At 45.0% G+C, this 14439-nt stretch overlaps 2 protein-coding genes across 4 annotated transcripts in view; one reads left to right on the top strand and one right to left on the bottom strand.

The window, feature by feature from the left end:
• Positions 1-30: 30 nt before the first annotated feature.
• rtn4ip1 (reticulon 4 interacting protein 1) lies at positions 31-11292 on the top strand. Its single transcript, XM_042071775.1, has 9 exons — positions 31-597; positions 1226-1377; positions 3007-3075; positions 3951-4075; positions 5548-5596; positions 6136-6272; positions 6514-6697; positions 9138-9230; positions 10927-11292. The coding sequence occupies exons 1-9, from the start codon at positions 321-323 to the stop codon at positions 11053-11055; spliced, it is 1215 nt and encodes a 404-aa protein (XP_041927709.1). The 5' UTR covers positions 31-320; the 3' UTR covers positions 11056-11292.
• Positions 11268-14439, bottom strand: part of crybg1a (crystallin beta-gamma domain containing 1a) — a 56417-nt gene continuing 53245 nt past the window's right edge. For all 3 annotated transcript variants that reach the window (XM_042071743.1, XM_042071742.1, XM_042071744.1), the window contains 2 exons: positions 14008-14170; positions 11268-12309 (listed from right to left, as the gene is read on the bottom strand). In XM_042071743.1, the coding sequence (XP_041927677.1) occupies positions 12221-12309; positions 14008-14170 (252 nt within the window). In that variant the 3' untranslated portion in view covers positions 11268-12220. The remainder of the gene's footprint in view (positions 12310-14007; positions 14171-14439) is intronic.

Genomic DNA, 14439 nt, shown 5'->3' with positions numbered 1-14439 from the left:
TTGGTCAACGTCTTAAGGTCACAGTCTACAGAAGCCGGCTGTCAACTGAACTGTGCATGGTAACGGTGTTGCAGTAGGGAAGTCGAAACTCTTACTTTACATTGAGATGAAGCGTGAAACAAAACTAGTATTTGCTATGTTCACTTTCAGAAATGATGCAGAATGATTTTATTCGAAGAACAGTGATTTTTACAATCGCTATAAATATAGTTCTGATGATTACAAGTTAACATGCTAGCGTGTAGCTAATAAACTGATATTAAACAGTCTTGGAAACAGCATTTCGTTATTAGTCTCATCATACGGTTCGGTCTTAGAATATGCGTTCGTTAACTAAGATAATGTGTAGCCGCTGGCTGCCCCTAGTTAGGGTCTGTGGTCTTAACATGCCTTCACTGGGGAGGACAAACCTCAGCAATTTCAGCACGTCGCGCGGTCGCATGAACGTGATGCCTGCGTGGGTCATTGACAAGTATGGTGACAACGATGTGCTGAGATTCACCAAAAATGCCCCGTTCCCAGTCATCAACTATCCTAATGAGGTTATCGTCAAAGTCCACTCCGCAGCTCTTAATCCTATAGATGTCAGCATGAGGGGTGAGTTAAAGGATGTATTTGTGTCTAGAAACTGACTACCATCAATAAAAACGACCAGTTCTCTTACACACTTTGTAATTAGCACATTTTGTCCAGATTGCATTGTGAGAAGACGTTTTTAGACTGTTCTCAGGTTGTTATCTGAATGAATAAGCAAATTATTACATAAGAGTGCACTGTGATTTTGTCTCACATCACCACAGGCTGGTATCTAGGGGTCTCACTGATGGTCTCTCACTGTACTTCCAACCATAAACCACAGCCAACCCACTCACACAATGGACAGTTTAACAGGGGCTGCACTTGCACATGCATGTGATGTTTCATTTGGTGAAAAGTGCCATTACACCTCAGCAAAGTCCTTTAAGTCGTTAATAAAACATTTGTTTTAAAAAATGTAAATTAAGTCTATCTGTTAAGATAGTTAAGTAAAATTTGAGCCACCACCAAATACTAATGGGGTCAAGCTGAGAAAATAATGTATTTTATTAACTTTTTTTTCAAACTGTTAAATTGATTCTCAAAATGGTGTAAAGTAAGTATGTATACGGATGCATGCGTGTCCATTGAATGTATGTTTGACCTGTTTTGCTGTGTCCTTTCCTGTGTGATTTGTCAACCTTTTCAGGAGGTTATGGTGCTGCTACTATGGCGATGAAGCGGGACCCCCTGAACATGAGTCAGGCGGGTAGTGAGTTTCCCTTAATCCTGGGTCGGGATGTCTCTGGGGTCATCATGGAGTGTGGCTTGGACGTGGCTTACTTCAAACCAGGAGATGAGGTGGACAGCGACACACACGCACACACACAAACACAAACACACACACAAATAGACACACATGTATTGTCACTTTTGTTTAAATGGCACTGTGTGCAGTCAGTAGGTCTCATGGAGAGGAAATGAGAGTGTGTTTGAATGAGTGTATGTGTGTCCATGCAATTCATATTTGTAGCTTGTTGACCCTCAGCCTCAATGACCATTTAAAGATAAAAAGATGAATTTTGAATTAGTTGTAAACCCTAGTAAGCATAATGACTCCTTGGAACAAAAACACCTCAAAGAAGTAGTTTGTGTACACGGAGCAAGTGTTGATAAAAAGAGCTGTTTCCTTCCCCCAGCGCTTTTATTAACCCACTGGTATACTCAGCATGAACCAGAATATGGCAGCTAGGCAACTAACTGGAGTTACACAGACATACTGCATATTTGTTCGCTATAGTGAATGTATGTAGGCCGTTTAAGCTTCTCTTTATAGATTCTGTGGGCTGCCACAAGATTTGTTTCAAGATAAAAGTCGGGTGGAGAGAGTTTCTCCACCAGCTCTTCTCCACCACTCAATGCAGCCCAGCGACACAACGGATTGATGTGGTTTATGACAGGAAGATAGGTTTGGTTCAGCACCCCTTGCAGACCTGAAACCGTTGCCCCCCCCCCCCCCCCCCCCGGTTCCTCACTTTTCCCTCCCATTGTCGCTGTTCTTTTCATTCTGTCACTTCTTTGTTTTTCCCCCCTTTTTATGTATTATTATTATTCTATCTCACATTTTCTTTTGCTCTCCCAATCTTTCTTTGTCTCTCTCTTGTGCCCCCCCTCTCTCTCTCTCTTTCTCTGCCGTGCTCTTTCTCTCTCTGTCTCTCTGTCGTTTGAGGCCTGTGTCTGAAGGAAGTCTGTTTTCTGTCAAGGCTTTGTTGGGCTGTTTGACAGGCGCCATGTAGATGTGGAGCACTGTATTGTGTGAGGGGTGGTTGTGTAATGTTTCAAGCATGCAGGGCAGTGACGCTATTGTCTCTCTCTCTCTCTCTCTCTCTCTCTCTTTCTCTCTTTCTCTCCCCTCTCTCTCTCTCTCTTTAATACTTCTGTGTCTAACGGAGGCAGACACCTCAGTCACACCTTTAATCAGACCATGCAATATATCACCCTAATATTAGTTGTTTCATACAAGGAATGGTATCTGGTTTATATGGAGAAATAAAAATGACAGCACATGCATACACTCTCTCTTTTTTAACAGTTGGTGTGATACTTGGTTATTTTACTGAGAAGCAGTTTGACACGTTGATTAGTGATAGACTGATAAATTACTGCAATTATGTGTGATAGTTGGTGAGAGGCACTAATTGAAAAAAGTTTGTGCCAGTACTAGTGAAACTGACCTTTTTGTGGAATTTGGGCTTTGTTGGTGTCATTCATGGTGTACTGAAAGATAATTGCTAAGTATATTCAGATGTCATGGAAACAGTGAAGGGATGAACAACCCTAACCCCAACAACAAAATTAATTCAAATAATGCTCAAATGGCAACCATGTTAAGTGTCATGTGGAAGGACATAAAAAACGCTAAACAGAATGCAAATGTGTGTTTTTCTCTCTCTCTCTCTCTCTCTCTCTCTGTGTGTGTGTGTGTCTTAGGTATGGGCCGCCATCCCACCCTGGAAACAGGGCAGTCTCGCCGAGTTGGTGGTGCTCAGTGCTAATGAGGTAAGCTGACATGACTCCTCTCCTTAACACAGTATACACAGTGAAGACTATAATACACTATAATACAAGCCAAACATGGCTTAGACCTGCAGGGCAGTGCAGACAGTAGCATTGTATTTCAAATGAACAAGCACAACTTGTTTTATATCACAAACATCACATCATATCTGTAATATTGACCTTGCCATGTTTCATTTACATGTTTATTTACATTGGCATTGTGCCCCAAACATATGCTAATTATGCTCAACACCTAGATGCAAAAAATGTTTTCTACCATGGACATTATGATGTGGCATCTCATCACAAACTCTTGATACTCTTGATACACTTACGCTTTACACTAATATCCAGATGCTGCTTTGACAATTGCTGCACATACTGTACAGCATAAATGCCAACTCATACTTTGGTATGACTGGTTGACTGGTGAATGTGTTTGAGATGAGACATTGTTTGAGTGTTGCAAGAGGAGAGGATTCTCCCTTGGGTCCATCGCTCCCATTCTGTACTCCTATTAAATAATCTTTTGGCCCCAGTTTGATTTCACATCAAAACTCAGTGGAGCGTATCTGCTAATGATTCTCTCTTTTGTGACCAAATGCCCAACTTGCCAGCAATTAAGCCCTGAAAACAAAGCTGTGTGTGTGTGTGTGTGTCGTGTGTGTGTGTGTGTGTGTGTGACCGATGATGGTGGTTTTTAGCATAAATTGCTTTGTTGTGTCCCAGGGCTGTTTGGACGTGCATGGGTGGGCGTTGCTAATGGACAATGATTCAGACATTGAACGCTGTGCTCGTGTTTCTTTTCAATCCTCTGTTCTCCCTCTCTCCTCTCCTTTTTGTCTCTGGGGTGGGGTCACTGTCCTCTGCTCTAGGTGTCACACAAGCCCGAGTTGCTGAGTCATTCGGAGGCAGCGGCCGTTCCCTACGTGGCCTCTACGGCCTGGTCAGCCGTGGTCAACACAGGAGGGCTCAACAAGGACAACTGTGCCAAAAAACGGCAAGTCCAAAGACGATTATACTTGCCAGTGCATGCACGCACACATAGACACAAATGCATTGACTGACATAATTTGGTGCAGAGGCTCGTATACTGTAGGTGGAATTATCCAGTTTTATCTTTTCATCATCATTCACTGCTGAACTCACGCAGCTGAGTTCAGAAGTTACACCCTGTCTGCCCCTCTTTCTCCCTCACTATCTCTCTTCCTCTTTCTCTCTCTCTCTCTCTCTCTCTCTCTCTCTCTCTCTCTCTCTGTCAAACCCATACTCACTAACTTACCCAGTTGCTTACATACAAATCCTCTCTTCCATGTTTTGTGTTGTGTAAATGTAACAAAGGTGTTGCATGCATAGTCCCACCCCCACCCAGCCGTGGCCTACTGGTTAGCGCTTCGGACTTGTAACCGGAGGGTTGCCGGTTCGAACCCCGACCAGTAGGCACGGCTGAAGTGCCCTTGAGCAAGGCACCTAACCCCTCACTGCTCCCCGAGCACCGCTGTTGTTGCAGGCAGCTCACTGCGCCGGGATTAGTGTGTGCTTCACCTCACTGTGTGTTCACTGTGTGCTGAGTGTATTTCACTAATTCACGGATTGGGATAATTGCAGAGACCAAATTTCCCTCACGGGATCAAAAGAGTATATATACTTATACTTATACTGATTATACCCCAACACTCACACACACACACACACACACACACACACACACACACACACACACACAAAAAACACCTCGTCTCATCTCAATCCCAAGTCTCATTTCCTGCACTAGCCCAAGCCCTTGCAGCTCTGGGGACCGCCGTGTCCCGGCGTCTATTCTGCACTGATTATTCTGGCTGATTTGGCCCCAAAGAGCCGTGGCCAAATGAAGTGATCTTAATGAGAGGCTGGACGTGCTGCCAGCGATCTGGCTCTCTACACACATTTCCCCTGTCACCTCCCTCCCTCGGACAACTGCGCCAGACAGACCAACACATCCCCTACTGTTCAGCACTGGAGCTTGTGCGTGCGTGCGTGCGTGCGTGCGTGCGTGCGTGTGCGTGTGTGTGCGTGCATGCGTGTATGTATTAAATAGGAAGATGCGATCTGTTTTCGTGACTTTGTGTAGGCACATCAAGGAGAAAGGCATTCACACTCTCATCTAATTGTCGCATTTTCACAAGTTCACAGAAGGACACGATTGACATTTTGATGCATTGGCCACATCTCAGTAGGGCACTGGCCATTACCTCTGGCTAGTTGAATCCGGGTGCTTCTCCCAATTAGATTTTAATGATTCGGCTCCCCCAATCAACAGACCCCGTCCTCAGAGATTCAATTAGCAGCAGAGCAACTCCGTCAGGTCAAGCATTAGGTCTGCCTCAGTGTGTCCAGTGATGAGCTCTGCTTTAAACACCTTTTTCTTGCACGTGTTTGTTTATTTACATTATTATTTTTTTTATGTATTTGTATCTCTCTTTATCAACACAGAGTACTAATCCTGGGAGCCTCTGGGGGAGTTGGGACCTTTACCATACAGGTACTAAAGGACACCTTTTGTAAAATAGTGGATGCTGTGTTTTGAAAGAGTTTAAAATAAAGGACTTGCTCTGAAGTTCTTGAAAATGCTTAAACATTGTCTTTAGTTTGTTTTTGCTTTAGTTTGGTCTTGCAGAAAGAGTGGGAGGTTGGGATCCCTATGTACCCTATGTGGGGAGTAGGTTACGGTGAATGTGTTGTTATTTTAAAAAAGACCACCTTGGTTATGGTGCACTTTTTGAAACTATACCAACTTGTTGAGATTGAATGGAAGTCACTCAGACATTATCCTTATCATTTCACCCAAATGCATTGCACCAAATATAATACACCAAATATAACATTTTCTCTGATATTTTCTCTGATATTTTTAAGAAGCAATTTTCAGGAAAATGTATGAATTCAGAAACACAGCACACATGTCATATAAGTACCGGTAATAATAATGTGTTTTTTATGTGTGTGTGTGTGTGTGTGTGTGTGTGTGTGTGTGTGTGTGTGTGTGTGTGTGTGTGTGTGTGTGTGTGTGTGTGTGTGTAGATGGTGAAATCCTGGGGTGGCCATGTGACGGCCACCTGCTCTGGCAGTGCTGAGGGCCTGGTGAGGGGGCTGGGGGCAGACGCTGTGGTGGACTACACCGCCGCCCCAGTGGAGCAGCAGCTCAAGGACATTGAGAAGTAACACACACACACACACACACACACACACACACACACACACACAGAAGAATCGTTTGTTAGCTCTACACTTCAACAAAGGGTGCTTGTCTACATTCATTACCTTTGAAAAAGACCTCAACTAACTCAATTTCTCGCCTCTCTCTCTCTCCCTCTCTCTCTCTCTCTCTCTCTCTCTCTCTCTCTCTCCCTCCCTCTCTCTGTCTATCTACCCCCCCCCCCCCCCAAAACACACACATAGGTTTGATTTGATTCTGGACAACATTGGGGGGGACACTGAGTCATGGGCCCTGGGGTTCCTCAAGCCGTGGTGTGGAGCCAAATACGTTACCTTGGTAACGCCCTTCCTCCAGAACACCGACACGCTGGGCATCGCAGATGGAATGTTTCAGACGACAATCACAGTGGCCTCCAAAGCAGCAAAGGTACTGACAGCCCCACCTCCCACCGCTGCCACCACCACCTCACACATCCCAGCACGTACTCCTCCAGTCATAATGGTGTGTGTGTGAGTGAGTGAGTGAGTGAGTGAGTGAGTGAGTGAGTGAGTGAGTGAGTGAGTGAGTGAGTGAGACTAACTGTGTGGTACATGACTTTGACGTGAGGTGTGGCGTGCGTCTGGGCATAATGGAAACTAATGGAAATGACATAATTTAGTTGTGGCTTTTGCAGAGAGAGAGACAGAGGGGGGGGGGGGGGGACATGAAAATCAATGCGGTTTCCTCCCAGTGGTGCCACCCGGCCTGCCCTATCTCTCTCCTCTTCCACTGCCTGACCACAGACACGAGATGAAGAGATGTTCTCTGTCAGCCATTAACTAAAAAACAAAACACACACACACGGTCTCCGGTGTGCATTGTTCTCCCTTAAGTGTTATCTCAGTGCTATTTACTGTGCTTTGTCTCTCTTGTCTTTGCTTTTGTTCCTGGTCTGCGTTCCAGGGAATGTCAGCCTTTCAAGGAGCTATTGGCGTTTACACACTTAGCGGCCATTTAGGGAGCTTCCATTAGAGGAGCGGAGTTAAGGGCAGGAGCACATGTTAATGTGTGTGTGGCAAGTAGTAAAGATCTCATTAGGCCTGTTGTGTGTGGATGCAGTGTAAGTGGGTGTAAGTGGGTAAGAGTGTGTTGATGTGTTTCGAATGTACATTTCTCTCCCTGTATAAACACAAGGCCATTTAACGTCCATGGCTATGAGAGAATCAATATTAATGATAATGTTTCTCTTAAGCATTTCGAGAACTGGTACTATGGAAAATGTGTGTTTTTGTTTAAAGGATTCCTTGTGGGATATTTTCCATTTAAGCAACTTTATATATGAGAACATTATTTGGAGTTTTTGAAAGGATTCTCTCAGTCTTGAAAACTGGTATAAACCTGATAGTTTGTTGAGTGCCCTAGATAGGTATAAGAATAAGTGTATATATACTCTTTTCATCCCGTGAGGGAAATTTGGTCTCTGCATTTATCCCAATCCGTGAATTAGTGAAACACACTCAGCACACACTAATCCCGGTGCAGTGAGCTGCCTGCAACAACAGCGGCGCTCGGGGAGCAGTGAGGGGTTAGGTGCCTTGCTCAAGGGCACTTCAGCCGTTCCTACTGGTCGGGGTTCGAACCGGCAACCCTCCGGTTCCAAGTCCGAAGCGCTAACCAGTAGGCCACGGCTGCCCTATTGCCTAGGTCACAGGCCATGGACTTCCAAGTTGTCAGCTTTCTACTTTGTTTCGTGACCCATATTCCTATGGCTACCATTCAGCATTGGTAGCGGACTGTGAAGGCATTATCTACCTGTTTATATAAACTTATAGAATGATCAAAAATATTGACCACAGCACAGAGGGTTCCATTGTTTCGTCAATTCCTCTCATGTTGTCTCATGTTCTCCTGTAAAGCACTGCTGGGAATTAGAACAGGTCCATGCTGTCACGTTGCAAATCAGATTAAACACACATCGCTTTGATGCTGTTGGGCTATTAGTGACTGCAACGTCATCTCAGAATGGTTGGCACAGTGCTTCCACAATATCTTAAGACAGATCATAATTAGGATGCCACAGGTTCTGTTGTTCCTGTGCCACCACCGGTATATACCTCGCACTTTCTCTTTTGTGTGTATGGCTGTGTTTTCGGGGAAATGAACGCGGGGAGTGGGGGAAGGGAAGCTGAAAGCAGTGGGAGGCTAATGGGGGTAGTCCCCCAGCGTAGCCGCAGAGCCAGGCCCGGGCCTGAAGGTGCAGGAGCACCCTCATGTTCCAGCGCGTGGGCAACTAAAATGAGTCACCGTGAGGCTGGGGTTCGCGAAATGATCCGTCGTCTACTGTACATCCTCACAGGGAAGACGCATATAACGTGCATGTGAGTTGAGGGAGACGTGAGGCCTGTTCTTATTTGCTGTGTTATGACTGGAGATTTGGGTCTTTGTGGGTGTTGTGGGGACAGTTGAGTGCCCAAAAGGATTGTAAGAGAGATTATTGATATTTGTGTCAAATTGGCATTGCTTTTCCTGTTCTCCTTAAACGCATACACACACACACAGAATTAACATGTACATGCGATGATTTGGCTAGGAGTACAGCTCTCTCTGCTGGCACAGAGGAAACCCCACCCCACACACACACACACAAACACACATACATGCACGCCTTTTCGGTTGTGTTACCTCCAAGGTCACACACATATCAGACCACACTTTAACTCTCTCACCTACTCAGTCACTCCCTCCACTGTTCGTGTAGAGAGCCCAGGCTGTTTGCAGACATGTATAGTATGTCTACACCCACCACAAATGAAACAAACTTTCTCTCTCTCTCTCTCTCTCTCTCTCTCTCTCTCTCTCTCTCTCTCTCTCTCTCTCTCTCTCATAGCACTTGTGTAAAGGTGTGCACTATCGCTGGGGTTTCTTTGCACCAAGTGGCCCTACACTGGACGACATCAAGGAAATGGTGGATTCTGGTCAGGTATATTGCCTTTCTCTCTCTCTCTGTATACAGAGTCTCCTAAAGAAATTGGAGTGTCCTCTAACACAAGACAGTTTTTTTTAGCCTTTGGCTGAGATAATAGGAGACACACTTAGAAGGCTGTACAAAGCAGGCCACACTGTTACCTAACAGCTGTGGTGACATTCGATCATACTGTGAAAGAAAGAGGGAAAGTTTTAAACAAAAAGTCCGGGGGTGATCTGGTTACACATGAACATACAGTATGTGTGTGTGTGTGCTGTGCCGTGCTAGTAGGCTAGTAGGGCATCCTTGTTCAAGTAAATGTGGACAGTATTATGAAGATCAGTTTATATAATTTTGAGTCACCTGTCATCTCAGCCTATAAATTGTGTCAGTATAACAATCTAGTATTAGTGTCGATTTCAACTTGGCTAAAGCCAGTAGCTTTATCTTGCTCATTGAAACTAATATTTACATTTACAACATTAACAAAATGGCTTTGATTGTTTTTGCTACAAATCAAGCAATTTTTTTTATTCATGAGTATTATAGTAGCTTTGTGATTTTTGTTATAGGCTAAATATAAAAAAATCCTCATGAATATAAACCACATGTTCGTTTTCTTCCCCTAGGTAGTTTAACATTATTGTGATGGCAGTCCTGCTGTCAGCTGAGTGTCAGACATTAAACATCTGAGTTAAGATTTCACATGACTCACTGTGTCACCTCAACACAAAACCATACCATCAGGGTCTACACACAACCACACTTTACCTTACCGCAGGGCTTCAAGTGTTCAGGCACTGTCTGAGCTGGTACATTAAAGATTTGAAAATAGGCAATTAGACTACAGTATTTATGACTTCCTCATAAACGTCTGATAGCTTAAGGCACGGAAATGTTCATTGCTTTAAGCCCTGTTACCGAAATGGTGTAATCTAACCTAACCTAAGCCTAAATATGTGAAATAGAGACAGAAACATGAAGGGAAAACAAAGAAGAGGGAGAGAGGGAGAGAGACGAGGGCCAGAGAGTCCTGCCCTAAAGCCAGTGAAATCCCAGCTGCAGGGGCTAGTAATCCCACACTCATCCCGGCTAATCTGCTGCCTTTGTCCCGCACTCCGCTTCGCCGGGCGAATTCTGCCCGCGTCAGGACATTGCTGCGGGCGCCGGCGGTGACCTCACGCCCGACGGCCCGTCCGTGGAAATGTTGCCGTGGCGATGGGGGGCGCAGATAACGGGAGGCGCGCGGTGGAGGCGGTGGAAATGTGATCGTGAGTCACGACATCACTCACTGCCAGTGCCACCCCTGCTGTCGGGGTCCCAGCGGTGGTGACGGGGCCCAGTCACCCAGGCATGGAGCCACAGGGGGGCGTGGGGTTGGCTACCATGGAGGGAGCAGCACGGCTCTCAATCCCAACTCAACAAAACTGGCCTTACAGCTATTTTAGGTGAACAGAGAGTTAGAGTTCTCGGCTTATTCCATCTCAATTGGAGGTGGTATTCAACACCTCAGTCAGTGTGTGTGTGTGTAAGAGAACAAGAAAAAAACGACTTGGGAGGAACATCTGTTTGCTTTGCCTGAGCAGCCTCAGAACCACATCCTGTCTCCTGTCATCTCCTTCCTCTACCTACCTTTCTCTCACTACTGCTATTCTGTCTCTTTGTTCATTTCCCCTCCCTCCCTCCCTCCCTCTCTATCACTCTCTCTCAGGTGAAGCCAGTGGTGGAGGAAACCTTCTCCTTCTCTCAGGTTCCTCAGGCCTTCCTGAAGGTGGAGGCCGGGCACGCCCGTGGCAAGACCGTTGTGAACGTCATCCAAGAGGACGGGGATGCCCAGTGACCATGGTGATGGCCCCAATGGACGCCCTTTCCACAAGGATATGGGCGTACACATGTAGGGCAGGTTCACACTGGTGTGTGGAGGTGTCAGCAGTCATTTCCTGTGTGTGTGTGTGTGTGTGTGTGTGTGTGTGTGTGTGTGTTAGAACTTGTCAAATGTGTTTGTCACAGTGTGGTGCATGAGTATGTGTGGAATGCACTGGCATCACAGAGGACAATAAAAGACAGTTTAATCCTTTGGAATGTAACAGTATCAGTATTTTCTAGAAAAGTCCAACATTTACAAGAACAAAACCAGTTGCAGAGCAAAAACATCTGTATATCTGTATATCCATTACGGATATCCAACCATGGCAGCATCTTACAGCGAGTTTTTGTGTCTATTGCTTGTGTGTGTGGGATTACAGACACGTGGGTTTGAGATTCAACAAACAAATATGCTTAGAAAGTAATACATTATGGAAAATCATACATTTACAGACATTTGTGCTAAAAATTTAATAATGTAATGTCAGACTTTTAGTAAACACCTACATGGCTTCCATCAGAAGCCATATTCAGCATGTGCAGAAGTGTGTGTGTGTGTGTGTGTGTGTGTGTGTGTGTGTGTGTGTGTAGTGAAGTGTAGTATAATATACAAAGCCACATGAAGGTCAGATGATTCATGCAATGCCAAAAACGGCTTGGTTAGTCATAACCTGACTCTATTATGGAAGCACAAAAGTTGTATTGGTCCGTAATGTGCACATACATGTAGAGCGTCTTAAGGCTAAACATTTTCCAGACGTGGGTCCACACTCCCTGTGTCTGGTCGACATTCAAACTGGGGTTCTAGTGATGTTTAAAGTAGGCTTGAGAACACATGAGTGGTTCCGGAATGTTCTTCAAAAAAGTGCCAGATAAATTAGTGCACAGGGGAAGGTCAGGGGAACTTGATTGCTAGCGAGCTTGGTTACACAAACACCAGCCCTTTGAAGTCCAACGCTTTTCACTGAGCTGCTGTGTGGTGCTAGCGTTGACGTCCACAGAGGCCTCAAGAAGTAGCCGATGTTGAAGAGGTCCTCTCCTTGGCTCTTGAGAGTTCATGAGAGGCCTCTTGCGGAGATCTGTGAGGACACAGGGCTCTGCGATGTCAGTCATTAGTGTGGTGGTGGCCAGGCAGGCGGTTATAGGATCTCCACCATCCATCTCTGGCTGGCCTTCCTCTCGTCCAACGTGTTGACGACCACCTGGTTCCTGTCGTACTGCTGGCCGCCTGGGAGCAGGACACAGATGGACATCAGAGCAGATTACACACAGAGAAGAACAAGCAAACACACACAAACCAAAAAAGAAGGGAAAAAAAACACGTTCCTGTACATCAGCATATTTTGCACGCACATTTAAACATAGTTGAATGGAACATGTGCCGTCACTGTGCAGACATAATGCTATCGTGAGGCCTCCTGGTGGTGGCAAAGGGGCTATACAAGACAGAAGACACTAACCAAACTCACTCATTACACTTTTAAGCAGTCACTGAGAGGGAGCACTTATATCGTACCAAAGGGCTGATAAGTTTTACTAACTCACACATGTACATACTGTATATATGGTAATATATCAACATGTGTGGTAATATAAAAAAAAAAGTCCAGGAGCTTTCAGTGGCAGTTTTGACAATAACTGAACTTCACTTCTCTAACTATCCACTAGATGGCAGTAACATTTTAGGTTATCAGCTAGGAGTTTGAGTAAAAACTTTGTTGGGCATTCGGCTGCCGTTTGAACAATTTAAAAATGGAGGACAACTAACAGAACAATATTTACATAAGTTATCCTAATCACAACTGTACATGTATCCCTTTAACTTTTAATGGGATCAAAGCCTTACAGCTTACAGATTATTTCATCATTGTTTAGAACATAAAAAAGGATTTCTATTTTTTTTCCCTTTCAATTAATCGATAGATAGATAGATAGATAGATAGATAGATAGATACTTTATTGGCGTGTAAGTGAGGATTTGCTGATGTGAAGAATCAGTCTGTGTCCCAGTATGTTATGCTACCTTAATAGACCAGGATCCCTCCGCTATTGTTGTGGACTAAACCACAAGATATTTAAAACATAAAATTCAATGACACTAGACATTTGATGTTACAAATGTATATCAAAGTTGTTAACTTCTAATGTGCTGATCAGAGGGGAGATGGGAGAGTTTGTGCGTGGGTCTGTGTTTTTGGGCGCAGGATTTGTCTGATGGGGAAAGTGGCAGAGAATTCATCTGAAGAACCTGGGACAGGCCTCTACAGGTCTTCTGGGGAGAGTGTGTGTGTGTGTGTGTGAGTGAGTGAGGGAAGAGGACGTCCATCATTACTTTCCCCCCACTCCCAAACCAGGTGTGTGTGGCAACCGCAGACATGGTGCTTTTGTTCAGGACAGTTCTATACACACCCAACCCCACCCCCCACACACACCCAGTTCCCTCACCATAATGAAAGGAAGTGAGTTATACCCTCAGCGAGCTATTCTCCTGCCTGCAGGCTATGTTTACTCATTAAAGACAAACGCTCACGCCCTTCTCTCTTCCCTCTCTGTTCAGCTGTAAAAAATGAAAGTGCCTCTTCAGCGTCTCATGTGTCTCGTTTCTCAGTAAAATTGTGAGCAAATAGAAAATGTAATTATATGAATGTAACGATAACTGCCTAGGAAGAAGAATCCATGGAATGTGCAGGAAAAGAAGCAACACAATCTTTTTATGCATTTTTTAAGTCGGTTTGACATTACTGATGTGTAAAAGTACTTTTTGATGAAAAGAATGTAAAGCCCTTTTTGATGTAAGGAATGACTGCCTGCTTTGCAGAACTGTTGAGGGTTATGATGCCCTTTGAAACCTTTGTGCGTAGAACTTCTAGCTAGTTCTGGAACACTCTTCTGAGAGTTAGAATAGAGCATAGGAGAGAGTCCTGACCTTTGATCTCTAGCACCAGCTCAGGGTTGATGTGTGTGCGTATGTGTCCGTCCGGTGTGATGTCCCACAGCTGATTCTCCTTCCCCGCCTCGGCCGAGACGGTCAGCCGGCAGCCGGCCATCACCACAGTGCCTGATGTCTCCAGGCAACAGTCCTCCACCAGCTGGGAGAGAGGAATAGAGGAATGGGCTTTTACTGGGACAGGCTGTTTGGGGCTTTGTGAAGTGCATGTGCAGGAGGTGAGATGGGACAGCTGTAATGCTGGTCTAGCACTTACATGTTACACACACACACACACACACACACACACACACACACACACACACACACACACACACACACACACACACTTGTAAAGACACATCTGAGCTGCAAGACTGTATTGAGCATGGGAAGAAGACTCTATTTGAGTTATCCATGCACACTACAGTG

The sequence above is a fragment of the Alosa sapidissima genome, chromosome 19 (genome assembly GCF_018492685.1).
Source record: "Alosa sapidissima isolate fAloSap1 chromosome 19, fAloSap1.pri, whole genome shotgun sequence".
NCBI classification, from domain to species: domain Eukaryota; kingdom Metazoa; phylum Chordata; class Actinopteri; order Clupeiformes; family Clupeidae; genus Alosa; species Alosa sapidissima.
Note: the sequence above shows the minus strand (reverse complement) of the source record. Positions and strands in the feature narration are given on the sequence as shown.

Bases quoted from the DNA above. Each gene is read 5' to 3' on its own strand.
- rtn4ip1 (XM_042071775.1), top strand. From the start codon at position 321: ATGCGTTCGTTAACTAAGATAATGTGTAGCCGCTGGCTGCCCCTAGTT. The intron at 3,076-3,950 runs GTAAGCTGACAT...CCTCTGCTCTAG, and splicing joins TGGTGCTCAGTGCTAATGAG to GTGTCACACAAGCCCGAGTT. The intron at 6,698-9,137 runs GTACTGACAGCC...TCTCTCTCATAG, and splicing joins TGGCCTCCAAAGCAGCAAAG to CACTTGTGTAAAGGTGTGCA.